At 53.8% G+C, this 27737-nt stretch overlaps 10 protein-coding genes across 10 annotated transcripts; 4 read left to right on the top strand and 6 right to left on the bottom strand.

Annotated features, from left to right (window-relative positions):
- Positions 1-284: 284 nt before the first annotated feature.
- On the bottom strand, positions 285-1983 carry Z517_10486 (uncharacterized protein; the record flags this gene model as incomplete). Its single annotated transcript, XM_013424097.1, has 4 exons — positions 285-437; positions 488-560; positions 637-1895; positions 1954-1983. 4 exons carry the CDS (start codon positions 1981-1983, stop codon positions 285-287), a joined length of 1515 nt encoding a protein of 504 aa, XP_013279551.1.
- Positions 1984-2486: 503 nt separating this feature from the next.
- Positions 2487-3768, top strand: Z517_10485 (uncharacterized protein; the record flags this gene model as incomplete). Its single annotated transcript, XM_013424096.1, has 3 exons — positions 2487-2874; positions 2937-3275; positions 3335-3768. 3 exons carry the CDS (start codon positions 2487-2489, stop codon positions 3766-3768), a joined length of 1161 nt encoding a protein of 386 aa, XP_013279550.1.
- Positions 3769-4757: 989 nt separating this feature from the next.
- On the bottom strand, positions 4758-7446 carry Z517_10484 (uncharacterized protein; the record flags this gene model as incomplete). The annotated part of the gene is made up of 5 exons (XM_013424095.1): positions 4758-5505; positions 5567-6312; positions 6378-6748; positions 6812-7083; positions 7145-7446. The coding sequence occupies 5 exons, from the start codon at positions 7444-7446 to the stop codon at positions 4758-4760; spliced, it is 2439 nt and encodes an 812-aa protein (XP_013279549.1).
- Positions 7447-7940: 494 nt separating this feature from the next.
- Z517_10483 (uncharacterized protein) lies at positions 7941-8957 on the top strand (the record flags this gene model as incomplete). The annotated part of the gene is made up of 1 exon (XM_013424094.1): positions 7941-8957. The coding sequence occupies one exon, from the start codon at positions 7941-7943 to the stop codon at positions 8955-8957; it is 1017 nt and encodes a 338-aa protein (XP_013279548.1).
- A 316-nt stretch (positions 8958-9273) lies between these two features.
- Positions 9274-10341, bottom strand: Z517_10482 (uncharacterized protein; the record flags this gene model as incomplete). The annotated part of the gene is made up of 1 exon (XM_013424093.1): positions 9274-10341. The coding sequence occupies one exon, from the start codon at positions 10339-10341 to the stop codon at positions 9274-9276; it is 1068 nt and encodes a 355-aa protein (XP_013279547.1).
- An 827-nt stretch (positions 10342-11168) lies between these two features.
- Positions 11169-13149, bottom strand: Z517_10481 (uncharacterized protein; the record flags this gene model as incomplete). Its single annotated transcript, XM_013424092.1, has 8 exons — positions 11169-11327; positions 11390-11618; positions 11697-11823; positions 11884-12300; positions 12374-12474; positions 12535-12695; positions 12758-13066; positions 13120-13149. The coding sequence occupies 8 exons, from the start codon at positions 13147-13149 to the stop codon at positions 11169-11171; spliced, it is 1533 nt and encodes a 510-aa protein (XP_013279546.1).
- An 810-nt stretch (positions 13150-13959) lies between these two features.
- Z517_10480 (uncharacterized protein) lies at positions 13960-15715 on the top strand (the record flags this gene model as incomplete). Its single annotated transcript, XM_013424091.1, has 2 exons — positions 13960-14248; positions 14313-15715. The coding sequence occupies 2 exons, from the start codon at positions 13960-13962 to the stop codon at positions 15713-15715; spliced, it is 1692 nt and encodes a 563-aa protein (XP_013279545.1).
- Positions 15716-15896: 181 nt separating this feature from the next.
- On the bottom strand, positions 15897-17212 carry Z517_10479 (uncharacterized protein; the record flags this gene model as incomplete). The annotated part of the gene is made up of 8 exons (XM_013424090.1): positions 15897-15923; positions 15980-15988; positions 16051-16150; positions 16216-16342; positions 16420-16650; positions 16705-16908; positions 16999-17103; positions 17167-17212. 8 exons carry the CDS (start codon positions 17210-17212, stop codon positions 15897-15899), a joined length of 849 nt encoding a protein of 282 aa, XP_013279544.1.
- A 2050-nt stretch (positions 17213-19262) lies between these two features.
- Positions 19263-21457, top strand: Z517_10478 (uncharacterized protein; the record flags this gene model as incomplete). The annotated part of the gene is made up of 4 exons (XM_013424089.1): positions 19263-19279; positions 19347-19502; positions 19598-20229; positions 20319-21457. 4 exons carry the CDS (start codon positions 19263-19265, stop codon positions 21455-21457), a joined length of 1944 nt encoding a protein of 647 aa, XP_013279543.1.
- Positions 21458-26030: 4573 nt separating this feature from the next.
- Z517_10477 (uncharacterized protein) lies at positions 26031-27541 on the bottom strand (the record flags this gene model as incomplete). Its single annotated transcript, XM_013424088.1, has 6 exons — positions 26031-26164; positions 26225-26626; positions 26683-27031; positions 27102-27185; positions 27241-27413; positions 27493-27541. The coding sequence occupies 6 exons, from the start codon at positions 27539-27541 to the stop codon at positions 26031-26033; spliced, it is 1191 nt and encodes a 396-aa protein (XP_013279542.1).
- Positions 27542-27737: the final 196 nt, after the last annotated feature.

The following is a 27737-nucleotide window of genomic DNA, read 5'->3' as shown; positions in this document are numbered from 1 at the left end:
TTGTACTGTCTGTAACGGGCCGGCTGGCGGAGGGCGGAGGGCGGAGGTCTACAGTTGAGATAAAGCCTCTGGTATGTATAACTTTCTACGCCCTTTGTGATGTGGAAACAATGACCACCCTCTCACAGCTTAGCATTCGAGAGCGTTTCCAAATTCCAAGAGTCTAATCTCTTCGTTTCTGCTGCATCGAGCATTGATGCCTCGATGTTCAAGAGACTCGTATCCTGGTGGGTGTGACCAGCTCGACTGGAAGCGATAGATCCCATATCCAGTAGTTGGCTCTACTATGCTTTCTCGATGGTTTCTGTCATCACCCCCTGCTTCTCTTCGATCGCTCTATCAATATCGTTCCTCTCTTCTTCCGAGGCGTGGGTCAAGTTCACCAAGACTTTTTCACCAAAGAGTTCGTTGACTTCCTCTAGCGACAGGCCAGCGGTCTGGTCATCGTCAGCTTCCCGCAAAAACTGATTTCGGAATGGCAACTTACCTCGGGCACGAAAAAGTACGTGAGAACCACTGCGACGAAAGAGCAAGAGATGAAAACCAAGTAGAACTTCCACCTGTGCGCCCAGTTAGTGTTCTTGGTGTTCCGCTCTCAACATGCTGGGAGGGGGGGGGGGGGGGGGGGTTCCTTACCCGATATTCTCGATGGCCGTGGCGGCAGGGGTTAGATATGCGATCGAGGCGGTGTAATACACAAACAGTCCGAGTGCCATGCCTTTGGCACGATACATGGTGGGAAAGACCTCAGCGCAGTACACGTACGCAGTCCCATCAATGCACAAGCCGTACATGGTGACGAAGGCGAAGAGGAAGAAGACGGCGGCAGCATTCCCACCCTTGTTGTCCGTGCCTGCGAAGCTCGCCACGAGCGCCGTCTCGCAACTCAACATGACTGTCGTGCCGGTCCACCCACCCAGGAATAGCTTCCGTCGGCCGACTTTGTCCATGATCAGCGACGAGACGATGTTGAAAAACAGGCCGACGACGATGTAAAGGGCATACATGAGCAGAGGCATGCTCCCGGTCATCCCCAGGCCTTGGTACAGCACCACGCCGTAGTTGTTGATGACCAGGGGACCACACGACTGTGAACCTAGAAGCACTCCGCAACCCAGGAGAAGGCGTCGGCGCAGGCTGGGTTTCTTGAACATGTACGACAGGGACAGGTCGGCGGCGCGATCGTACTGAATCTGCATGCGCATCTGATAGAATTCTTCTTTGGCCTGGCGCTGGGATGGGTCGTCTGGATCGAAATGCAGCTGCTCCGTGATCTTCCAGGCCTCTTCCATGCGGTCCTTCCAGATCAACCATCGCGGCGATTCGGGGATCCACGGAGAACCGATGAGCAAGATCAACGGGAACAGGCACGACAACGACAGCGGGAACCTCCAGGCAAACATCTCATTGCTGGCAAAGTACGTCCCGTACCCGACCCAGGCAGACAGAAGATAACCAAAGACCAAGGCCACCGCATTCTGGCCCGTGAGAAAGCCCCTCTGCTGCGGCGGCGCAACTTCCGACAGATAGATGGGAGTGATGGTGATGCACTGGCCAACCCCGAGACCATGCAGGAATCGCACAACCACCAACATCGGAATGTTCACACTGCCAGTCACAAGCGCGCCACCGACGAGCGAGAGCGCGGCCGCGAAGACGATGGTGAACCTGCGGCCCATCCAGTCGGGGAGCCATGCTACGGAAAGAGCGCCAAAGGCCGCCCCGGTCGAGAAGAGAGAATTGATGGCGCCGAGGATAGAATTGGTATAGGCGGCCCCGGGTCCTTCGAGGTCGAGGTCGAAATACTTGTAGAATCCTGCCTGGCCGATGGAGGTGGAGAATACAGAAAAGGCATATCCGTAGGTCAAGGCACTCAAGGCCACGAACAGGACAATCTGCACGACGGGGTCAATCAACCACGTTCACGACACATTAAAAGGGCGGACCACGTACCGTGAGATTGTAGCGCGTTGTTGCAATCATGGTTGAGACGTTGGTGGTTGTGCTGTCGGTTCTTTCGCTCTTGTGAAGGTCCAGAGATTGTTATAGATGATAGAAAGCCAGATACGCCGGGCACTGAAGGCCGGGGTGGATGAATAGTCGGCTATCAACTCGCGCTGCGGTTTTCACCGAACGCATAGGAGGAATTTCATGCCACTTGCGCATTATTCGTGGTCGAGACTCGGATGGATCATGAAAATTTGGGTCTCTCGAGCCTCTTGAGGCTCCTCGATTGTGGGTATAAGTGTTGCGGCGTTCACCGAAGCACAAGTCCGACAACATTTGAGCACACCGTCCCAGCCTGGTATACTCCATATTTCTTTCCCACGCAAGTAGGACTGAGACTGGCTATACCTGAAAGAGGGTTGGTCACGGAATGCCTTGTGATTTCTGATATCCACATCTCAACTTTACCTGGCTATCTTCCCCTTTTTATCGGTTCGCTACCTCTATCCAACCATTCGACATCGACAAGAACAACACCAATGTCGTCCTCAGAAGACGAACCTCTGGTGGCGGCTGTACAAGCACCGCCTTTGAATATCCCTTCCGGTGCTACGGTCAGCGTGAAGATCATCGATACCACCACCACCATCAAAGTTCCCTTGAGCTTGCAAATGGGCCCGAAGATTATGGGGCATGACGACCTTTTCTGTCCAGCCTATTCCTTCCTCATTGAGCATCCCTCCGGCCGCAAATTGCTGTATGACCTCGGCACCCGCAAAGACCTTGAGAACCTCTCTCCGTCCATCGTCGGTATGATGTCTGCACCCGGCTGGCATTTCACAGTGGAAAAGGACGTTGCAGAGATTTTGGAGGCAAATGCAACTTCAACGGGAAGCATTGAAGCGGTGATTTGGTCGCATTGGCACTGTGCGTAGTAGCTTTTCTATTGCGGCATGGCCGTGATGCTGACGACCATCACCCGTTTGCAGTTGACCACATTGGCAACATGGAGACGTTTCCATCCAGTGTCAATCTAATCGTAGGTCCAGGGTTTAAAAGCGGTCTGCTACCGGGGTATCCGACAAACAAGGACAGCCACCTGCTGGAATCGGATTGGGCCGGACGAGAGCTGGTCGAGCTGGAATTTGACGCACGCTCGAAATTGGGTCAATTCAAGGCCATTGATTACTTCGACGATGGTAGTTTTTATCTGCTAGATGCGCCTGGTCATGCTATCGGTCATGTCTGCGGTCTTGCTCGCGTCTCCAAAGGGACTGGAGGGGAAGAGGATACCTTTGTCTTTATGGGCGGAGACACATGTCACCACGGTAAGTGTTGAATTATTCCCCCCACATCGACGCGAAAGCCGTCTGATATCTTGACAAAGGTGGACAATGGAGACCCAACCAGTATCTTCCACTTCCCAAACAGGTCTTTCCCACCAAACCTATCCTAGGCAGGTCAGTCTGCCCGGGGAGTGTGTTTCAAAAATTGCATCGCCATAACTCGGCGGTGGAAGAATATTACAGGATGGCGCCCAACTTCCCCCAAGATTACCAAGAGGCAGAAAAGACGATTCATCACATGCAGGAGTTCGACGCAGCGAAGAACATCTTGGTCATCATTGCCCACGACTGTGCGCCTCTAGAGCCGAATAGCGGATTCAAATTCTTCCCCAACGGAACTCTGAATGATTGGAAAAGAGATAAGTTGGACCGACGGATCAGATGGACCTTTCTGGAAGACTTCCTACCTGCAATAGAACAAGGGGCACAGCAAGAGACGACAATGGAAGCAGGTCTGACATTCAGACCTCGGTGAACGAGGAGACCACCGAATTCCTCTCAGTACCGAGCCGCAAAATTAGAGTCGGTGTTGCCAGAAGCAAGATATATGTGGACCCGACAGGTTGGAAAATGCAAGCTCAAGACGAATGCCACAAATGGTATAGCCTTGTGGGTCGAAACTCTATCTAGCCAGGCTAGCGCATCCTGCGGCGACAAGTCATTTGGCTAACATTCCTGATAGGGTTAGGGCGACAACAAGCTCCTTATCGAACCATGTAGAATGCTGGGGGGGATGTATCAATCTGCTTCCCATCAAGAGACTCTCAGGAACATTAATGGCAATGCACAATACTAGCACAGTGGCATTATTGATCAAATTAGGCATAAAAGAGCTATGAACAAATCCACGTAGCTAGCAAACAAGCCCGGCATCAACTTGATAGATGCCGCCAGTGACTATAGCTTGCATCATCGCTGAGCAGAAAAGCAGTCAACGGCACGAAGAGTTTCCCCGGTCGTAAACTTTCACTATGGGTGCCATAGAGATTTAGCGCGCTTCGGGTCGGAGAGGGTCGATTGGGCAGTGTCTCTCATACAAGGCAACCTGTCTCTCAGTTGCCGTGGAGATCAGTCTTAAAGCCCCTGAGACTGAACGTTTCTCACAGTGTGGGAGGGAATTATTGCTTAGTTAAATAGTGAACACGGTTGGGGATGGAAAGGGTTGAAGACATATTAGAGCTGAAGGGTAACAACGCCCTCGTTTGGCCTCGCTTGGTTTTATGGCAAGTGCTCACAAACCACGCCTTCTAGCAACGACATTTCTCTTTGCTGTCAACTGCTCCATAAGTTCCTACTTCCACTGGCGTGGACGATGTCAAGACTCGACCTGCGCCGTTGAGACAATGTCTGATTCTAGACCGAAAATACTCCCCAGTCTATCCAGGAGTTTTTTTGCCCATAGAGTTCTCGTTGGGTGTGGGGGGTTTTGGAACGGGCGAGTTCCTCGAGGTCTTCTCATTTCCATCAGTTGAGACCTGTGGCAAAGGTCGTTTTGGACATGGCAATCTCTCTCCAGTACCACACCGCCGACATGGTAGCACCGGGCCCGATGATGAGGCTGCCCAGGGCGATGAGGGCCGAGGCCGCCCCGCAGTCGACGGTGGTGCGGCCCATCCGCTTGATATCCCAGACCGCCATGCAAAGCCAAGCATACGACGCGATATGGAAACCCCAGAAATCAGCCAAGAACAGGCTCTTCAGTCCCTCCGTCAGGTCCCTTGGCTGGGCAGAAAAGTCGGGCCAGAAGACCGATGCTAAGCTCAGGTCCGGCGAGAAGAAAATCTTGCTGAGGGAATAGACGTGGAGCGCGGCGCCCAGCACGCCCGTGACGAAGTAAAGGCTCTTCAGGTACGGGATATCCGGGAACGGCTCGTTGGCTTTCCGCGAGACCTGGACAATGTTGTGTCTCTTGACGCAAATATATCCCAAAACACCGCAGATGAGCGGTACAAACATGGGGGACGGCTGCCAGAGAGACTCGAAGATTTGAATTGTGCTGGGGTCCTTCCAGGGCACGTACATGAGGGCGGTTGGAAGGGCATAACCGATCAAGACTGCCCACATGAGCGAGGACGCATGTTGAATCGGGACCTCTCGGTTGAGCGGCCACCAGTACGTTTCCGGCTCAGAGATGTACGTATAGGCGGCATAGTAGATGGGCATGTAGATCCCCACGCCGGCGTACTGGACCAGGGTGAACCACACTGCGATGCTAGATAAATGGGTAAGCCGAGGAACTCCAAGTCAAGTTTTTGTCCTGAGCGTATACTCACAATGTTATGGGTGTCAGCGCGTTTCGCTTCCGGTACGCTTCGACTGACCACACCGCTATGGGCTGAACCAGCATCCCGAGAAAGTACCTGTGTAACGTCGCGAAGCTCAGGTCCCAGTTGTTGACAGCGGGCATGTACGCCACAGCGAGGAAGGTCAGGTAGTCGTCAATGGGCTTGATGTGAGTATATGTGCGCTTGAGAGGGAACGCGGGATCGTACGAAAACCGCCCTGTCGTCAGGATGCTTTCAAAGTGCCTTCCCAGATCGTAATGCGCCGACCGGATCCACATGCCGTAATGCACGAGTGCGCCAATAAGCAGGTAGAAGGCGATAAAGTACCACTTCTTTGCTCCCCTGGGGAACGGGGTGCCGAGGAGTTCATCCTTGTAGGGCACGAGTCTCGGAACCGGGGTCATCTTGGGGCTGCTGAGCTTTTCCGCAAGTGGCATGTTGCGAGAAAAGTTGAAGGTGACATCCTCGACGTTTGTCAAGGGCAGGAGATGGAAGGCGATGAAGGAGTGGAGAGGCGTGTCGAGGAGCTCGGTTCTCTGCTGCTCGTGAGAATGGCACTTGAGTGTCTCGGTCCGCTCCTGTCGGACTCTTTCGGTGTGGGCAAAGGCGTGTTCAATCTGGGCCAGGCTCGGCTTCCCGTGTCGGGCTTTTGCCAGCTCATCCCGCAGTGCGTTGACCAAAGTCGCCGCGGATTCGATACAAGCGTTACCACCGTGGCCGGCAATGGGGTGGAACTAGAACACCCCTGGTTAGCAAGAGCGAGCTCGGGCTGAAAACAAGCCTCATGCGTATTCATTACCTTGTGTGCGGCGTCGCCGATGGTGATGATGCGCTTGAAATACCACTTTCGAAAGACGTACTCCTGGAGCGGCACCAGGACCGACGTGATCCTCTGGGCCAAGATCTCCTTGAATTTCAGGGTGGGCGTGATGTCGTCGTTTTCTCGCAGCGCGAGCACCTTGTCTCGGTCCGCGTCCGTGTAGACTGGAATGTCGCTGCCGTAGGCGCGCTGCGCCAACTTGAAGAAATAGAACCAGTACACACGGCCTTCTGGGCCGCCGTTGATGATGTAGGATTCATGCTTCTTGAACACCGAGTTGGACGCGCCAGGCTCAATCCCGTCGCAGGGGTTGGATATGCCAAATACACATCCATAGTCGCAGGGAACACCTGGTTTCTCGACGCATTAGTGCGTACCGACGAGGGAGCTGGGGGGCGGGCGGTCAGGCTCACAGTCGTGCTCGTCGGATGGAATCCAGCCAGGAGAGGACTTGTTGGCGATCCTCCACATTTCACTTCTCACCTGACTGTGGATGCCATCGGCCCCGACCAGGATGTCACCCCTGTAGACCGAGTTGTCGGTCGTCGTGACCGTAACTCCATCATCCGACATGTCCACATCCCGGACCCGTTTGTTGGTCAAGATTTTGGATTTGTCCCGTATGTTCTCGTAGAGGACACGGAGGACCATTTGCCGATCCAAAAATATGATGGGATAGCCGTGCCTAGGTCGTCGTCGAGTTAGACGCGGTGTCGCTTCTGTCTGGCCACGGTGCAGCCCCTCACCTCTCATGCATCGATCTATTCATGCCGCGGAATTCGGCGATGATGTTTCCCCGCTGATCGCGAAAGTGGAACGAGTCCAGAGGCGGGCACAGCTCCAACATCTTCTGATACAGCCCGAGCTGGTCCAAGATTCTGTTCCCGTGCGGCAGAAGACCAATGCTGGCGCCCACCTGGGGAGCAATATCGTCGTATGCCTCGAGTACGACAAAGTCGATGTCGTAGAGCTGCAGCATGTTGGCCAGGGTGAGGCCAGTAATGCTGCCGCCCCCGATCACCACTCTGAAATCGCTCTTGGCCTTCATGGTCGAGCTTTGTCTCTCTCTTGAACGGAAGGTAGAACACCGAATGATTCCGTGTCGTGGGAATACCTAGAGCAGTCTTATATCTTCACACATTGAGGTCGACGATCCATCCAGGGTTCCACTGCCTAGCCTCAACTTCCAAATTGGACGACACTTCATGGCTTTGGAAGTGTGGGATAGCCCCGGGGGTGCCGGGGAAGCCCTGGAGAGCGAGATCTGGACCGCCCTGATACCCCATGGGATGTATATCCGAGAGGATCGTACCTAAGACACACTCCGGAAAAGTACCCCACATGGAAAAGCGGCCCGGGCCCGAGCAGATCTTGCAGCCCCGGACCCACAACTCAGCGACTCCTCCTTCGGCATAATGCTTACGTATACAGACACACATCGAGAGTCCGACCAATTCAGATCTGCATATGGTTTGACTGATCCCACAGCTGCTCGGGGAACAAAAGACAAAACTCCTCGTCCCCTTCAGATTGAGACACGTCATGGACACCTTCCAGCGGAAAACGATTGTGACGCCGCGCTCACTCAAATACACATACCATGTGTCTCGTCACGGTGAATCTTCCAAGCAGCATCCCACGCTGTTCTTCATTCACGGCTTTCCGGACTCGGCGCGACTGTGGGCAGATGTGGTGGCCCAACTCGGCCATCTACCCAACCAAATCATCATTCCCGACTGCTTAGGGTACGGGGGCACCGACAAGCCAACCGACACCAAGATGTACGCGTACAAACATCAAGTAGACGACCTTGCCGAGATCTTGGAGGTCGAGAAATCCCAGTCCACCATCGTCATCGGACATGACTGGGGCAGCGTGGTCGCCCAGCGCCTCTATCTTTACAAGCGTGAGCTGGTCAGCGGCGTGGTCCTGCTCAACACTGGATACATGCTACCGTCGGACGAGCCTTTCGATCTCGCCGCCATCAACGAACTCACCAAGCAGGCCTGGGGCTACCCGCAGTTTTCATACTGGGAATTCTTTCTGGGGCCCGACGCTTCCGAGATCATCGATGCAAACTTGGAGCGGATGTGGCAGGTGTTACACGGTGACGTGAAGGACTGGATGAAGACGTTGTTCTGCACTCCGGGCGCCATGCGCGCGTTCCTCCTCGGAGACGAGAACGTCCCGTTGAAAGCATATGCCCAGCGGCCGGAGTGGAAGGAGCACTTCCTGCGGCAATTCCGGGCCGATGGGTTTGAGTCGGCCTTGCAGATGTACAAGGCGACCGCGTCGAATGTGCAGTTCGAGTCAGATTTGACCATCCCCAAGGACCGTTTGGCCATTCAGGTGCCGGTTCTGTTTGTGATATGCTCCGACGACGCCGTCTGTCAGCCGGAAATGATGACGCCGGCCAAAGGTTTAGGCCTCCTGCCTGATTTGAAGGAAGTCGTGGTCGAGGCTGCGCATTGGTCGCCAATGGAGAAGCCTGAAGAAATTGCGGCGAATATCAGCGACTTTGTGATCGAGAGGTTCGCCTCGAATAAGGCCAGTAAATGAGGTATTGGAGTGATGAGCAGTCGAGCGAGAGCGCTACATCGGACACAGACAACCGACTAGGACTTGACTCGACCTGCATCTTTACAGAGCTCAATTCGGTCGAACGTGCCAGGTTTCCCATCGAGCGACACCTCCCAAAGCACACCCTTTTTGAGGCAATGGCAACTCAAGAGATTGTCACTGATTTTCAACATCTCACCAATAGCCACAGTGGCTGCCTCTGCCGGTATCTACGAACGGACACGTGTCAGCAAGAGACTCTTGATGCGATATTTTCCCGTTGTTTCGCCTAGTTTTACCCCCCAATATCATTTTTTCACTTTACAAGGACCATTCGTCCGGTGATCTTGCCCGCCCTCAGTAAGTCCATCGCTTCATTGACCGAGTCCCAGGGCAATTTCTGGACGGGCACAGGCGCGAGCTTTCCTTGCTTCGCCAGCTCCACAACGTCTCGCAAATGCTCCAGGTTTCCGGTGATGTTTGAATAGATTGTAAGGCCTTTGAAGATGTTGGCCACTAGCGACAGCTCGATCGACCCTCCCATCACGCCGACCTGCACCCATTTGGCCCCTTTGGCGATCAGGCTGTTGACCAGACTGGCGGTGCCTGAGTTGTTCACAAAATCAATCACCGCAATGACCGGCCCGTTGGTTGCCGCGAGAATATCCTGGGTCGCCGAGGCCGAGTTGGCGGTATTGACCGTCCTTGTCGCCCCGGCCGCGCGCGCAATGGCCAACTTCTCGTCGCTGATGTCGGTCGAGACGATGTTTTTATGCCCATACGACTTGAGCACTGCTATTGCCGCCAAACCTAGGCCTCCCGCGCCAATGAGGAGGACTGGTTCATCCGGCGGTAAGGGCATCACTTTACTGACGGCGCTGAAGGTAGTGATCCCAGAACAGCCAAAGGTACATGCCACGGCAGGGTCGAGATCGCCTAGGTCGACCAGATATTTGGGATCAGGAACCACGACGTACTCGGCGAAGCCACCGTTGCGTAACGTCCCTAGCCCCCGTTGCGCGGCGCACAGGTTGTCTTCTTCTTGGGTACACCGCGTACAGGAGCCACAGCCCAGCCAAGGATACACGATTTGCGGAGATCCCAGCGGTATCGACCCTGCATCTGGCCCGACGGCGGCGACTTCTCCCAAGATCTCATGGCCCAGGGCGATCGGCAGTTTGATGCCACGGTCTTTGACGTAGAATCGCTTTCCTCCCCCGATGTCGTAGAAGCCTTCAGCGGAATGAAGGTCTGAATGGCACACCCCAGCATGAGTGACCTTGATCAAAACCTCTTTGCCTGTGGGCTTTGGCACGGGCTGGCGGATTTTCTGCAGAGTGGCGCCCCATTCGGTCAGGGCCCAGACGTCCATTTGGTCAGCCATTGTGTTCGATAGTAAATCGGTCAGGTGACAATCCGAGGCACTGTAATAGACAGAAGCGAAATAGTGATCTTGCTTAACACATCCAGATATTCGATTCCGGACAGATTTATTCCAGAGGTTCGTCCGGTCTTGCCGAGGAGCAGAGTCATGAGCAAGCCCACCACCTAGGTGCTCGCAGCCATAGCTCCACGTCCTCGTCGAGTCCGATGGTCGGGCGACTGCCGAAGCAAGAGGCAATTAATTGGGCCCGGTGGTGCTGGATCTCGTTGTTCGGCGAGTCCCTTATTTCGGACCGGGAAGCCGCACAGCTCCATCAACCATCCGTTCCCAGCTCGATGGGTGACGCGGCTTTGAGAACCCCAAACGCTACAACAAGCTGTTTCCTGAACGAACGGCCAGTACGAGATACGTGTAATATTAAGTGGAATAGCTTGATTGATTAGGCATATGCCGCGGTGGACATTATTCGGCTAACATACCTGATATGGTTAGGGCAACAGTGCCGGCGCCAAGTAACTTAAAGCGAGGGAACCCTCGAGCTTTATCACATTGTTGATAGCTCAAGTAAATATGACCCGGTTGGCTGGATTATTGCCTATAGATATGTCACCCAGGTGCTCGACCGATATTCCTGGTGTTACCGAAACAGACGCCTACGGCTGTTGTACTGCAGAGTCAAAACGGTTCGACGTCTATCGAGTAGATTAGTTTGGATATGGTGCTGAGCTTTTTTTCAGTCTTGAATGGCCAGTCATCTGCCCAGCTGAAAAGGTGTCACATGCCAGGTATCAGACTTCCGTGCCGCTTAAACACCCACAGCACCACGTTCAAGCCTTGGTATGGATATCCTGGGTAACCTGGGGAAGGGCCTCGACGTGGGCCGATCCCGCCTGGAGCTTCATCTCCACCACATCCTGGGCCTCGAAATGGCCATGCTGGTCGTCGGCCAGCGCACGGTCCATTTCTTCCAAGTGCCAGCCGGCCGTCTGCAGGCGCATGTCAGCATTTGGGTCCATTTGGTCCCGGTGGTTAAGGAAATGGTACATACCTCTGGCAAGTAGAGGAACAGATAGATTGTGTGCACCACGGTCAGACAGTTGAACACCAGGTAGTACTTCCAGCCGATACTGGCTGTGGCCGTAGGCAGGAGATTTAGCCAGAGGGTCACCGAGAGGAAAAGACCACTGATAGAAACCGCCGACGCTTGGCTTCTGATGTGAGTGGGGAAGACTTCGGTCGCCGCGGTGAACTGGTTGAGATCGATGAATGAATTATAGCTGGCTCGTACCGATGCAAAAAGGTATTAGCCGGTGCATGCGCAAATTGTGCCGCTCTGGGGGGTGGGGAGAGCCTACCAAACGACGTAGACATAGATCATGGTTGTTGCCGCCGCCGCCCAGCCCTTTGACGGCGATGTGTTGTATTTACCAATCATTCCGGTGAGGACCGCAAAGACACCGGTGATCAATATGTAGCCAGTGACTGTTGGCACAGGATTTGTCAGATCATTTCACGAGCCCAAGGGGTCTATTTTGTACTCACGCAAGGCCTTCCTCCTGCCGAGACGGTCCGAGATGAGGCCCCCGATGCAAGCAACCACCAAACCAAGGGTGTTGTACCCGGCGGACAAGAGCAGCGAATCTGTGGCGCCGAGACCGAGCGAGTTGTAGAGCAGGACATTGTAGTTGTTGATCACCAGCGGTCCAATATTCTGGCCGCCGACCATGATCAGCCACGCCAGCAGCAGTCGTTGCCGGTTGGCCTTTTTGCTGAACAAGCGCCATGGCCCATCGGTTGCGATGATGATCTTCTCGGCCTCGCACCGCTGTTGGATCAGCTGCAGCTCTCGGTGAGCAAAGGCGTCGGTGGGATCTTTGGGGTCATGGTGAAGTCGGATCAAGATTGACAGGGCTTTTTCAGGGTTGTCGTGCTGCACCAAGAATCTAGGGCTTTCCGGAACTTCGAGGGATGTGAGTATTCCTGACACGACCTTTTTTTTTCAAGTTCATGGGAAAAGGCAACGAAAACGCACCATAGAAGGATCCGGCCAAAAGACAGAGAGCCCAGATGACGACCACGGCAAATGGGAATCGCCATGCGAAGACCGACTTGGGGGTGTAATAACACCCGAATCTACACATATCCTTGGTGAGCCATGGACGGCGGGTACTAAACATTGCTGGGCCACATTACCCAATCCACCCCGCGAGGCAATAGCCCAAATTGATAAAGATGGCGTGCGCTCCCGTGATCAGACCTCGAGAGTGAGGAGGCGACACTTCGGCGAAATACGTCGGCATGGCGGCCATGGTATGGCCTGCCGCCAGTCCAGCTACTGCTCGTGCAACCAGGAACTGTTCAAATTTTAGTCAGAGAACGCATGCGTGAGAGGGGAGGTAGGTCGTCGGGGTCGAACCATTGCTTGTGACTGCGATCCGCATTGAAGTGCCCCTCCGAGCACGCCAGTCACGGCAGCGATACGGAAACCGTTGACTCGACCGAGGCGATTTCCTGCCCAACCGGCCAAGAAGCAGCCGAAAAACCCTGTGCCAAAAAAGACGCCATTTGCGGCACCCAAGATGTCGTTGGTGTGGCCGTATCCGGGTAGCGTCGCCGATGCCACGAGGTTGAGTGACGAGTAGAAGGTCGGCTGGCCCAGGGTAAAGGCGAAGACGGCGAGGGAGTAGCCCGTGAAGAGAGAGCCAAACGCGGCAAAACACACCACCTGTGGCCTATATCAACGCTATGCTGCTGACTGGACGATGCGCTCAGACTTACTCGGATGTTATACCAGCTGTAGGTTTCCATCGCAGCGGCGGTATGGAGTTGCGTCAACCACTGAGCCAGACCATGGCAGATATCATGGGAGCAGGACCCAGAAGTTGGGGTTGCCCCAAGTTATACATGATCGGGCGGGGATGATAGACCCTGGAGGGCGTGGAGTACATGAACATAGGAGCCACATGTATTCCAAATTTCATATCGGGAACAGGTAGACAAGGATGTGGGCCGGATCTTTGACCGGGACTATACCTTGAACTATCTAGCGAGCTCGGTGGAGGGCCCCATGTAGGACATAAGTGGAACAACTTGATTGATTGACAAGTTGTGCGCGCAGGAAATTATTCGGCTAACATACCAGATAGGGTTAGGACAACACCCCAGACTTTGTGGCCTCGGTGGATGCCTCAAAACGCCCTCCAGCTGTGGAGCCGATAAGAAACTCTGATTTGCAGGTTAGAATTGCGAGGCGCGGCATTCACCGACCTCCTGACACGTCGCCAGGCTTCTGGTCGTGGCAACTTGGTATAGACATCGATAATGGACGAGACGGGGAACTAGCCGAAGTGCTTCTGGGCTTCTCTGGGCCACAGATCGAAGATTCCCGGATTTATCTACGGCAGATACCCTGGGTTCGGGAAAACCAAACTGCCCAAAGTATACGTTGCGCAAGCGAGGACTCATATAAACACGCCCCGTGGCATATAACGCCCGTGACATATCAAATGCCTATTTCGCACACCCCGCCGCTTTACTGAACTTTTGCGATTTTGCTCTTGTCGAAGTGATCATCGTGAGGGGACAAATACCAGCAAACTCTCCGTCGCTATATCGCTCATGACGGTGTCCAAGAAGGCCGACTACGATGCAGTCGTCGTCGGTGCTGGCTTCAGTGGCATTCGGACCATCTGGGAACTGGTCCAACTGGGTCTGACGGTCAAATGCTTCGAGGCCGGGTCGGATGTTGGTGGTGCCTGGTATTGGAATTGCTATCCTGGCGCTCGAACTGATAGCGAGGCTTGGGTCTACCGACTCAACTTTGATCCGAAAATCAAGGATGAATGGGGCTACCAGGAGCGATATCCGTCGCAGCAAGACGTTCAGCGCCATTTGAGGCATGTTACTGGTCCGTTGACTGTGGTGGCCCCCCAAGGGGAAGAACCTCGTTTGGCTGACAGTACCGAATACAGACCAGTACAATTTACGCCAGTACATCACGTTTGACAGCCGGGTCAAGAGCGCACACATCGGTGAAAACAACGTCTGGACCATCACCACGGTGGATGGCAAGACGACGACTTGTCGCTACTTTCTGCCGGCCACGGGACCTTTGTCGATCGCAAAGGAACCCCCATTTCCCGGGCTGAAATCTTACCAGGGCGAGTGGTACCAGGCGGCCATCTGGCCCAAGAAGAAGATAGATTTCCGCGGTAAGCGGATCGCGGTCATAGGCACGGGGGCCACCGGCGTCCAGATCATCCCCAAGATTGCGCCCGCCGCCAAACATCTGACCGTGTTTCAACGTACACCAAACTACGTGCTCCCAGGTCGAAACTACGTCATTGACGAACATCAGGCCGCAGACATCAGGCAGAAGCACGAGGATACGTGGGACCACGCATCGAGACAGAGCTCGGGCTTGGCCATGTATAGGTCGGGTCGGACACTTCAGAGTGTCGGGGATGCCGACAAGATCAGGCAGATCTTTGACGCCGGTTGGGAGTGCGGTGGCTTCCACTTTCAGTTTGAGACGTTCGACGACCTCTTTACGAGTAAAGAGGCGAACGAGGCCGCCTCGGAGTACATCCGCCAGAAGATTCGCGCCGTGGTCCAGAACCCCGAGACGGCGGAGAAGCTCTGCCCTAAATATCCCTTCCTGTCTAAACGCCCGCCGTGCGGCCACTTTTATTACGAGGCGTTCAATCGACCCAACGTCGAGCTGGTCGACATCAGCCGCGACGACCTCGAGCTCTACGAAAAGGGCATCCGTACCAGCTCGGGTGGGGAGTACGAATTCGATATGATTATCTTCGCCTTGGGCTTCGACGCCGCCACCGGTGCGCTGAGCGAGATGGACGTCAGAGGCAGCCAGGGCGTATCGCTCGGCGATGTCTGGGCGAAGCAACTCGAAACCTATGCCGGCGTCCTCGTGCGTGGATTCCCCAATATGTTCTTGGTCTGTGGCCCCCACATCCCCTTTGGAAACATGCCCGTCGTGCTGGACATCCAAGTCAAATGGATCGGCCACACGATCCGTCATATGGAGGACAAGAGACTGGCCAAGGTCGACGTGTCCGAGGAGGCCATGGCCCAGTGGTCTTCTCACTTGCATGAGGCGTTCGAGGCCACCCTCTTCGCCGAGTCGGCCAAGGCCGCCGGGGCCTGGTTCGTCGGCGCAAATATCCCCGGCAAGGCTTCTGATATTCTGTTCTATTTTGGCGGCGTCCCGGCGTGGGCAGCTTGGTTGGAGAACGAGAGAGAGGCCGGATGGCCGAGCCTCGACTTCGGTGCTGGAGAAGAAGTCCCGAATGGCCATAGAGTGAACGGTGATATCACGATCGATTCGCGCGAGCTGGTGGGTGGTCGTGTCTGAATCTTGGAACTTCTTAGAACTTGGAGAACGCTGTAGACTTGAGATAAACAAAGAAATATCTAAAACATTGATGAAATATACCTTCTTTTCTAAACCAAGATCATCCAATCGTCCATTCGAGATGGACTTTGAGCCAACGGCGTTATTGTATACTTCTGCTTGCAAGGGCTATACTTGAAAACTACATGCCACCTCGCCCTCCGGATACCTTCACTGGTGATTAGAAGTCCGCTGACTTAGGAACCTGGGATAAACCCGACTTACCATGATTGTCTGTAATGTTCCGATCATTAGCATCGGTCTTCTCGCGCCGCACACTGATTGCTTAGACTCACCTGTCCAGTCACATATCCGAAGAGAGGAGAGACCACCCCGAGGATCGCGCGTGCAGCATCCGTGGGAGTCCCAATCCGGCGGAGAGGGATTTCGCTTGCCCTATGTGAGTTTGTGGTATAGGAGTCAGCGTGATTCGAACGATGAGGAATCCCCGTTACACACACCATTTCGCTTCTGCTTCGTCGTAGCCGCCGTGGAATCCGACAGCATGCTTGGTGCCGTCGGGCCTCACCACGTACTCACCGGCAGGAGCTTGGGTCAGTCTGGTTTTGATGGCTCCGAACGCGACCGCTGGCAAAAAAAAAAGAACAAAAATCGTGGTCAGTCTCGAATGGCTGTCGACAGAACAAAGGGGGGCATGGGCGTACTGTTGGCTCTCACACCGTACTCGGGCCCCCATTCCTGGGCCAGTGTTTTGGTCAAGCCTACCAGCCCGGCTTTGGCCAGAGCATAGCTGGCCTGTCCCGCGTTGCCGTAGATGCCAGATGTCGAAGAGATGTTGACAATGTTCCTGGGTTCACCGTCCTTGACCATAAAGTATGGCGCCACTGCCCGGATGAGCTTGAACGGCGCCGTGTTGTGTAGCGTGATGATGGTTTCTGGGGTTCCGTTAGATTCCATGGACGGTACAAGGCACAAATGCACTCTCTCACCCCACTGCTTATCCTGAATCTTCTCGACCGGGTCGTCCCATGCATACCCTGCATTGTTGACGATGATGTGAACCTTACCACGGCCAAACTCACTGGCTTTTTGGACCAGCTTGTCTATGTCTTCGTTGACCGTGATGTCTCCGGCGACGGCAATCGCAGCGCCTCCATCCGCATTGATGGCCTGGGCAGTCTTCTCCGCTTTGGCTGGTGGTCAGGGCCCAGCCGGAGGGCGAGCATTAACATCACTCTAAAGCTCTGGACAGAAAACCATTGTTTGGTCAAGGTGGTAGTTACCAGCGTCAATGTCTGCAATGACGACCTTGCATCCCTCGCGCGCAAATACTGCTGCGGTCTCAGCGCCGATGCCTTGGCCCGCGCCCGTGATGATGGCCGTTTGCCCTGGGATCGTCGGTTAGCGGACTTGAATAGTTTCTGTTCTTTCGAGCCTCTGGCCACATTTACCTGCTAGCATCCCTTGCGGGAAGTTGAGGCGCGGAGCTACACTCATGGTCCGTGATCTGCAAAGAAGATTTGCTCGAGACTATAACGGCGAGAGGAGATGATGTCTTGTTTGCACGCAAATCTGTTCTCGGTTGCTGTCAAACCTACAGAGTGGTAACGCTCTAAAACTATCTAGAGGCGTTTGGGTTTGGATCGCGGGGGGCAAATCTACGATGCGCCCTTTATCCGGGGAGGTTTTTGAAGCCAGCAGGCTGAGATCATCCTGGACTGTCTAGAGTTTGGAGCATCTCTTCAGTCACTGGCGTGGCTCTACGGGCGGCTCCTCCTCAAAACCACCACCACCGTTCGGCCGAATACACTTTTGCAAAAAATTCAAGCCTGAGAATAGAGTCGAGATCGAGGTGGCTCTATGGCAGCCAAGCGTCAGGCTACACTGGACGAACTCCAGAGCATCGGCATAGACCGAGAGCTGACGTCCCGATAACCTTCTGCATGAACGGGCTCGACATCGACGCCAAGGAGCAGTTCATGCGTTAGTGACTAGAGTACGCCTTCAATGAAAGCACGGAACAAGGAAGACATCCGTGAAGATATGTTCTGAATACATGTCTATGCGCTGCGAATGCAGTTCTACGCCGGTAAGTGCACGGTTTGGAGGCGGGTTCGCTGACACCGAGTGTTGCACAATAGAATAATACGTGTCACGTGTCACGTGTCCAGTAGGCTCATCGGCATCCACCGGCGCTAATCTTCGACGGCTTGCCGAAGTCGTCTGAAGACTGATCTCGGAAAACCCACCCGAATTCATCCTCCCGTCTTCGAGCCCGACACCTAAATCTTTCCTCGACAGCCATTTACGGGTGGATCCATGCGGCGGAAGACATGGCCGCGGTAATCGGGAATCATCAAGTCTATCCTTCGAGGTGAAGCACACGAAGTACGATGTCTCATGATATCTCGTCGTGAGATCCCATTGAAAGAACCTGGACATGCGTGGTAGGCTATAGCATTCCTAAAGCCAGGTGTATCCGTATTTGGACGTTGCCTGACGTTGTAGTAGTCGACTGGACTCGTCTACAAATCTACTGAGCTGCACCGCAGTCGGTGTTGTCGCGTCCTCTGGGTCCCAAGTCAGTCAGTCGAACCACCCCTCGGCCGTACTCGACAAGAAGCAAGAGAGAAGCGACATACACTTTGCCCTATACAAGAGGCACTGCTCAGTTCGACGGCATTACCGATCTCGATACCACTGGCGTCCCTCCCTCTTTGACTGAAGTCGGCGAGTTCGCAGGGCCAATATCACAAGCCTCGGGAGAAGCCTCTTGGGATAGTGTTGACTGGATTTATCGCTATCAGAAGGTAGGGAGAAACATTGAATACCTCGGCGCTGAGAATGCTTCGCCTGATGCCCTATCTGCCTATTTATCTGTTGCAACGTTCACACGGCAAATAGCTGGAAAGGGAGTCCGCACAAATCAGAGTCCTCGGACATCGACATTGTCGACGTCGACAAGGCTAGAAGAAATTGATAAGTGGTCTGTGTGTGGCGACAGCGGTCCGTCAAATGGTTGGCCCATTAGGGGTCTCGCCCAGTAGGAGTTGGTCCGGGGCGACTTGAAGTGGAGTAACAAAGAGACATGGTTGCACAGCCGGGGTACCCCACCATCACCACCTACTGCGACATACGGGGAAATAGTACGGAGGGCCCCTACCTTCCTGAAGCCCTTGGGCTTGTAGCCCCCTCCCCCCTCCCGTTGGTGCGCGATTTTTCCAGTTTTCCCATCTTCAACCTCACCGTCCCTTTGTAATTCTGGGTCAGCCTGTGCTTTGATCTCGCAATATCTCTCTCACTCCGTCATGGCCAGACGGAACACTGGCTCTAATGCCGGTGCCGCTTCGAAGCCAGCTCGGGCTTCAGTTGCCTGTCAAAACTGTCGATTGCGCAAAGTCAAGGTTGGTCAAGTTGTGCTACTGATGAATCTCGGGGATTTTACTCGTACTGAGAGAAGCCACTCCAGTGCGACGCGCAGTTTCTTCCCTCGACACAATCCTGTTCCCCGTGTCAACGCACAGGACAAACCTGCCAGCTAGACCCGATGTCGGACGGCCGAAGGTTCGCAGAAACCAAGGAACTCGCGCAATTCCAACCATCAGCTGACGTTGGACACGGTAAACTGTAGGTCTGTGAGCTGGAAGTACGTCGACGAGCTCCAGCAGCGGATACGTGCCCTTGAGTCTCTCAATCACCGACGAGGGGATTCGCGGCCTCCACAGTCGAATAACCACAATGCTGAAGGCCCGGCAGAAGATGGGACTTCAATACCAGCCCACTACCCGTAAGTCACGAGTAAACACCGACGCCCAAGGGCGATCATACATACCCCCAGCTCGAATCTCGTACTCGCACTGTGCATATTCTGACAGCCTAAAGTGCGAACCAGTCTCCGAGCACCCAACAGCATTCTCCACCGCCTCCTGCTTTGAGCCACCCACAACCTGAGCCCGTTGCCGAGACCGCGCTCGACTCTCAGCACCGACGGTCGAACATATTCTATCCAGTTCACGCCCGAAGCCCTCGAGAAAAAGGATCCGACGACATATTATCGAGCTTCTTCGGTCTGACATCCCATCCTCATGTTGGGTCTCCGGTTGAGAGTTCAGCGGACAGCTCGATGACTGCTTGTGCGGACGAAGTGGTGACGCTGGGCATCGATCTCGGTGCCAATTCGCCTCAGCTGAGAAATAACTTGATCCAGTCGTTTTTCAAGTATCAGACACTATGGGTCGACATTGTCGACAAGGAATGTTTCTCCGGGCACCGAAAGCCGGGCACTCACAGTCGCTGGTACAGTGACTTTCTCGAATACACCATGTTGGCGTGCGCGACCCGGCTCCAGACATCGAGCGCGGTGCGCTCCCTCGGACGTGAATATGCCCAGCTGGCCAAAAACGAGGTGTTGGGGGCTCTGCAGGACCCAACGCCTGCCAACCTTCAGGGGTTCTTGCTTCTCAGTGAATACGAAGTGACCCAGGGAAACGATCGACCGGGCTGGATCTTCTGTGGTGAGTGCTCATCCACTGCCCACATCGACCGCCGAGACACCAGCGGCCTTTCCCTCAAAAAACTTCCGGTATACTTAAGCCGTTAATAGGTATCGCGTGCCGAATGCTTTCTGACCTGGGTCTGCATGAGCTGGCGGACCGCAATGGCGATACGGATGGGAAGATGGACGAAGAGACGGCCAGAGAGAGCGCGTTAGCATACTCCCTCCTGTCTGCCTGCATCACCTACGAAGGTGTCTGGACTCTGTACCTAGGCCGGCCGAGCTCCATCCCGGCGTCCATCATGGACATTGCAGCCGCACGGTGCCGCGAGCGCCGTCGGTCGGATTCTCCACTTCTCAACGCCTGGCTCGGACTATGCGTACCCATGTGCCAGATATCCCACGTTCTGAACAACAATCAGGACAGCGGCGGCGGCGACCCCTCAGACTCGTCCTCGCAACTCTTGCAGAGCCTCTGTGCGCAAGTGCAAGCCTGGTACGACAACCTCCCGCCTGAACTGGTCTACGACGAAAAACACTTGACCAACTTGGACATGGCGGGCTACGGCTTACACACGCAGTATTGCAAAGTCCAAATTCTCCTGAGCCAGGCAAGGGCCCGACCCCGCCATGTTCGGAAACGCAGATACTCGCAGATCTCGGGCGACGGCGTCTCCGACGTCATGTCCAAGGACTCTGGGAACGCCATCTATCACGCGTCGCTCCGCATTGCTCGGCTGGTGGTCACATATCGCGAGGCGTTTGGGGTGGAGAAGATCCCGTCGATTATGCTCGACAACGCCGTGGTGGGAGCGACCGCGTTGATCCGGCATGTTCAGCGAACACAGCACGGGCCAGACGCGGTGAGCCGACGGGATCAGACGTGGATCCGCTCGCTGGTCAAGAGCCTGGAGGCCGTGCAGCCTCATTTTCCAGTCACCAGGCGAATGCTCGACGTCCTGAAGTCTAGCTGTGCAGGGACGTCTCTAGCAGACCTCTTCCACTCGCCCGTTCCCGCAGCAACAAACCTCGCCTCTGTTCCGTCCGGTTCGTCCGCCTCGATCCATCCGATGAAGCATGCGCAGACTGCGCCGGACATGTTTGAGCCCAATCTGCTCAACCCCATCCACGATCTCGACGGGGTCTGGGGTTCCTTTGGGCGTAATGTGAGCCCAGCTACCTTCTTCTGGAGTGGGCTCGATGCTGTTTTTCCCGAAGTGACTTGTTCGGACGGCCCGATTCTGTGACGGCAAGAGTCCTTGTGCTGATGAAGAGCGACTGTTTTTGTCACGGAGTAGAGGTTCAAATTTGGCAAGTATTGGTCTATGCGTCGGGGGGAGGGGGGGGGGGAATTGATGCATTTGAGAGCGGTCTAGCTTGACTACGTTATCTACTTGTTTGTTGCAGGGATGCATCTGGGTATGATAACAACCCACCTTGAAGTGGGCTTCATGACAAATGGGCGTCAATCGAGGAGGATATAAACAACAAAGGGATCCATCATCGACGCTGGTAAGAATTAGAGGTCAAACATTCTTGACCAAGTTTTGAATGTGAAGTATTTCTGAGCTTGAGATCGAGGAAAGCTTGGGGGAGGGGACTAGGGAGTGAGTCGAGGAAAAGCTCGAGTGTGACTTGGGAGCTTAGATCAAACTGTGAATGTGATCAAAGGTTACACAGACGCCTCGAAGAGATCACAAGCTCGTCGAGTAAGGATCTTCTCTCGTTGACGGCCTCGCAGAATGTTTGGTCCTTTCTCCACAGTTCTGCTATTCTGGCGCGGCCTTTTTATGGTAGATAGTGTTTGGGCAAAGTTGGAAAGCGGGTGACCGTAGAGAAGTCTTCCACGAAGGTCGGCCAGGAAAGGCGATTTTTAGAAAATTCTTCAGAGGTAGCTTTGTTGATGTGAAGCGGAAGGAGAGCTCTAGCGCGCGGCAGAACCTCTCTTTCAAGTTACTGGCGGAAATGAATTGAACTTGCCGGGATTCTCTGCATCCTCAGCCTCACCTTTGGCAGAAATCAGTGGCTGATTTCTCCACATACTCATGTGGCCTGATCAACCTGTGTTAGTCGTCGTCCAAGGCCTTTTGATAAAGGCCTTATGAAGACAAAGAGGTCGTCACAGTTTCTGCTGGTGTTTGCTTGAATGTCCGTCACTTTGTTCATTGGATAGCGTCCACCAATATTCCCAGTACTAACAAGTTCCATGGCCCGGAACATTCAAATACTTATGCTGAAGGGCATTTTAATGGCCCTGATCTGTCGCCCTCAACAAGTGTTGAACCTCTGCCCCAGCAGCTTTGCGACACTTGCTGTCCAGAGTGATCCAGGCCAGAAGAGACTGTCTGATTTCCAATTCGACAAGCTTGTTGAGGGGCCCGTCTAAAGCACGCCGCTGCCAGGTCTCACGGGTCGACTTCCGGAAAGTTGCCAGGATTGGTCGAACCTTCTGGACATCAGCCTCGGAGTGGTGTGCTGGAAGATAGATTCCTAGGGGCAACGGGCACACCAAAAGACTCAAGCAGCTCCACATCTTTAATGGACAGAGCAAAGGCAGATGCTCAGTTTTCAGAGCTGAGCAGTATGATAGAAATCGTATCGGACCAAGCCTCCATGGCCGTCATTCGAAGCTGCATCGACACCCGACCTCCAGACGAGCAGGGAGAACTGTGCGAGCTAATGGTACGAGAGATCATGAGAGAGATTTCGCCGACTCGCCGTTCAGCTTCGCCGGATCTTTTCCCGGAGGCTGAAACAACTGAAGGTCGAACGATTCGTACGGCGATGGAGATTCTTGTGGAGAAAGGTAGCTCTTTAGATCTTGAGAACGACACCCAATTCGATGATTTGTTGTTGCAATTGGAAATCTTCAGACGGAAATGCGGCATTGATTGGTAGTCGTGGGGAGGGATGAGAGTAAACGGAGAGGATGGCGCCAGGATAGGGTCTGTCTCCGTTTTGCACGCTTTCGAAGCAAAGTAGATAGAATATGAGATACTCATATTTCTGGCGCAGGGCTATAATCCCACTCATGAAATAAGACAAATCAAACAGTTCGATACACTGTCTCCTCTCTTTTGCCCTATGATTGGTCCCCAGGGCACCTACCTGGATATAATGTAAGGAGAGATTCACAGACAATTTTTTCCACTATGGAGACAGTGCTTCCACGTCTCTAGCCGTGTCTGAATAATGGTCCAGTCAATGTCAAGGAAATCGTTTGACGGGCTTTTGCGGCGACCGCCTGGTCATATTCATTCAAGCCAGTACCTCGCTGTATGCTCGGTGAGGCAGCCACCTTAACAGCGGTTATCCGACAAACAGGGATAGATTCAAGCCATGGCGTGGAGGTCATTGGAGCATGCCATATAGGCAAACAACGGAGCTGTACAGGGAGATTTGGTCATCGAGTAGATGAGATGCTCGGCAGCAAAAGAACCGAGTCGGGCAAGGACTGCACGTCCTCTCACCGTCGATAAAGATATCGAGGTATTGAGAGCGCGGGCCGAGAGGAAAACTCTGACTCGGATAATGCAGAGAGATCGATTTCATTCTAGCGGTCGCCAATACCTGGCGTCCCAGCACAGGCATAGCCTTGAAAAGGGCTGAGAGAGTCTGAGAGTTCTGGGCGGGAGGCTATGGGCATGAAGGACGGCGGTCGTACTAGTCAATGTCGGTGAGGAGGGTATATCAAGAGAGCATTTGAGGCAAATGATGTAGACTGACAAGAAGCGGAGGAAAAACCTCTGCGCGTAGTTGTACTAATGCTGTATTGTATCTGAGAACCATTAAAGGCGCAACGATGGGAGACATTCTGCATTTCATTAAAGTGCTGAGAGCCATACTTCTCTTCATCGTGGAAAGCTGAACACAGGAGCCAAATGGTTCTTGCCGTAGTTTGCGCAGTCGCTTCGCCGCCAGTGGTAGCTGAAGAAGGAGGATTTCGAACTTATTCGCGTTCTCATCATCAGGACATCCGTCATCTCCAGGTAGAAGCACTGGTGCCTGGATCTACAGACCGAAGGGGCCGCCGGCATTCTTGGAAGTTTATGCTTGTCGTCGCCCGAACCAACTTCTCCTTGGCCATGCCGCCGCCTCCACTGCCTGCTTTCGTTCTTGCAGCGGATTCGGTCGCCGCGTCAGCCTCCTGCAAGGCAGAATGCAGGTGGGTGATCAATTCGCGGCCGATCCTACCAGATTTCAGGGGGTTTCAGCAGCTTGTGCCGTGAACATGACGCAACGTCCGCAGCGGTGTGTGTCGGCAACGCCAGCAGCCTCATTTGAATATATGTTGAGCTCTCGATTCTTATGAGCTATTTCTGCCATTGGCGCACACTGGACATGCCGTCAATCGCTCAGTCTGCGGCGGAGTGTGAGACTTAACAGGACCACTGGATTGTATCGGTGTTCGTGAATGGCTTGTCGCGACTCGAGTCAGGTATTGGGATTTGGGAGTTGATCCCAGTGTCACTCTCTCCGTGACGGAGGCATAATGTTCACGAATGCAGTAACCTGGTCCAACTTGGTAGGTATCGTGGATAGAGGTGAGTAGTAGACATTGGTGAGCTCCTTCTTCGCAACAGCCTCTCTCCAAGATCGCGCCCTTTCGAGGATGGAAAGACGTCGTTAAATCCTAGGCGGGACGGGATTGTAAAAGGATGTTTGTAATCGTCGAGCGTTGATATAGAGATATAGAGAGAAGAGAGAAGCGACAATCGGAAACAACCTTCCAGACGACTGAGGGGAGTAAAATGTGACTGCGCGATCTGCTTAGAGTAAAACGACCCGTGAGATGCCAGGAACAGACGCTGCTTTGTGAGGGCATCACTTGCCCGCAGGGCTCTTCAGCACAACCCCAATCAGCGAGGGCACCCAGAGGCAGATAGGCTGGTAATTCCCATCCACCAGACCCCCGTCACCGTCGCCCTTAGTGTCCTGCCAGGTTCGCCCCTCCAACTGGTGAGTCAAGAGTGATCGCTCACGCGGCTCGAGCTGGGGGTGAGCAAGGGCGGCATCACCCTGTTTCCTGATCGGGGGTGAGGCGCAAGCAGTTCGACCAAACCTTGGCAATTTCTCCGCGTGCGCACGAGGTTTGTCTGGCTGTGACGGCTGTGTGGCAGTCTGGCTTCTGTCTGAAACATCTTTGCATAGTTGCGGATGTAGGGTCAAACGGTGGTAATGGGTTAGAGCACAATTTCTATCTTTTTGAGAAAAAATTACAGACTGATGTTGAGGACCAAAACCAGCCCTCGAGTTTCTGTGGTCCAATCGTCTAAGAAGGCATTGCCTCCCCTTGCTTCCGTGAGGTGTACGCGGACGTAGTAGCAATATACGCACGCACAGCTTGCACGCTTCCCGTTGCATATTCTGAGCACAATAGCCAGCTGCCAAAGTCGTGTGAGCCTCCCGGCCCCTTCATTTCAACCCTCCCAGTTCATTTCGTAAGGCTCAAGACATGATGGACCTCATGGTAGAGCACACATTCCCAGCCAGACCTGAAGAGGTCCCCGAATTTTTTTTTTTGTAAAACGCTCAGCTCATACTCATCCCTTGTTGTAGGGTTGTCAACCAGCGAACCGCCAGCCCAGCCCATTTTGCTGACCTGCATGCAAAAAGCCCGTTGCTTTTTCGTGACAAGATATCTTTGCTCCTGCGCTAAGATACCCATGTAGACACATGATGACTGGAATGCTACCCGTAGGAGTTTCTCGTCGCATGTTGGAGTGGTCACCAACTGAAACATGCAAGCAATGATGGACATGTCAACGCACAAAATCCTCCTCGGCGTCATGTCGTTACAAATTTTGGCAGAGCCTCAAATCAATCAAGTCGTGCCATCATCTCGTCTTTTGTCATGGGAGTAAAGTTGTCCAAATCTAGACCTCGAGATGCAAGAAGAGTTCGCGCATGCGGTGGGACAAGCTTATTGTTGAGGTGAGGTGCAATCGAAAGCTCTATTTGACCAATTAGTCTCATACAATCAATCAAGGGGAAAACCTGGTTGGGTCACGAACCGTGCCGAGAGAAATCAAAGAGTGGTGGAAGGTCTCGTGAAGCACCACCAGCATGGCGTGAATCGGGAAGACGAGTATTTGGATCTCGCAATTCGTCAAAGAATGGCTGACACATCGCATCGATGGCCGACAATCGTTGCGTTGGCGTGTATTCCAACAGAGCCGAAATCAATTCGATCGCATCGGGAGACGCTTTTCGGAAGACTTTGTTGAAAGGATGGGGCTTGATTTGAGGGAACTTGTGCTCCATGTAGTTTGGATTCATGGTGCGAATCTGATCTCTGGTGGGTGTGCCGAGCACTTTGATGATCTCAACAAGTTGGTCGATGCCCGACTCGCCGGGAAACAAAGGTTGACCCAACATCAACTCTGCCATGACACAGCCAGTGGACCAGACATCTGCTTTAAGTCAGTATACCGGTTTTGTACATCCACAACGATCCAAGACATGTACGCACCGATCTTGGTTGTGTAGTTCGTTGCGCCGAAGATCAGCTCCGGGGCACGGTAATATCGAGAGCAAATGTATGAGACGTTCGGCTCATTTTCCACCAAGATCTTTGCACTGCCAAAGTCGCACAGCTTGAGCACTCCAGTCGTCGGATCGAGCAAGAGATTCTGGGGCTTGATATCTCGATGGCATATCCCTTGAGAATGAATGTAGGCCAACGAACGGAACAGCTGATAGATGTAGAGTTTGACTTCCAAGATGGGCATGGTGGTCTTCATCTTGTTGAAGAATCGAGAGGCTCTGTAGACGGTTTCGGGGACGTACTCGAGGACCAAGTTGAGGTAGACTTCATCCTTCTGTTATCAAGAGTTGTATTAGAATTCGTAGTCAAACGTCAAAGTGTAGTCATGGGAGCAACCCTCATACCCTTTCACCGTTGGAATAATAGAAGGCCTTCAACTCGACGATGTTGGGGTGTCGGACGATCCGCATTATCTGCAGCTCTCGATTCTGGCGTCCGTTAGTACTTGGACTACAAGGCAGGGACGAGGGAACGTATGTTTACCTTGAACCGCTTGTCTTGAAGCACCCGTTTGATCGCAGCATCCTCTCCGCTGGGCGACAACTTCGTCTGAAAGACTACACCAAACGAACCATTGCCAACAATCTTGCACTGGGTATATTGCATCTCTCTTGTTTCACCGGTGAGGCCATCCTGCACCTTTTCACGCACCACTTCTGCAAGAATGTGTCAGCGCACGTGCTTCGAGAAGGTCGCTACGTTTGTGATTTTGTCAAGTAGCACAAGGGGACGTACCACCCATGCGCAAACCAGAGAACACTCCACCAGGCCTTGCTTGTGACATAGTCGAGTACTAAGGGTGTCTGGAATCCACCTTGGCGACGGGGTCGTGGATGTGGAAGGACAGCAAACTCAGCCCTAAGAGGAGAGGCGCAAAGAGGGAGCGGCGTAGAGGAGGAGAAAGAGAGCAAAGGAATGTCGGACAGCGCCTGGAATCGAAGTAGGTCAAAGCGGCAATGACCACAGAGGGCAGACGTTAT

Source organism: Fonsecaea pedrosoi (genome assembly GCF_000835455.1).
Source record: "Fonsecaea pedrosoi CBS 271.37 unplaced genomic scaffold supercont1.7, whole genome shotgun sequence".
Lineage (NCBI taxonomy): Eukaryota > Fungi > Ascomycota > Eurotiomycetes > Chaetothyriales > Herpotrichiellaceae > Fonsecaea > Fonsecaea pedrosoi.
This window is presented reverse-complemented; position numbering and strand designations above follow the sequence as displayed.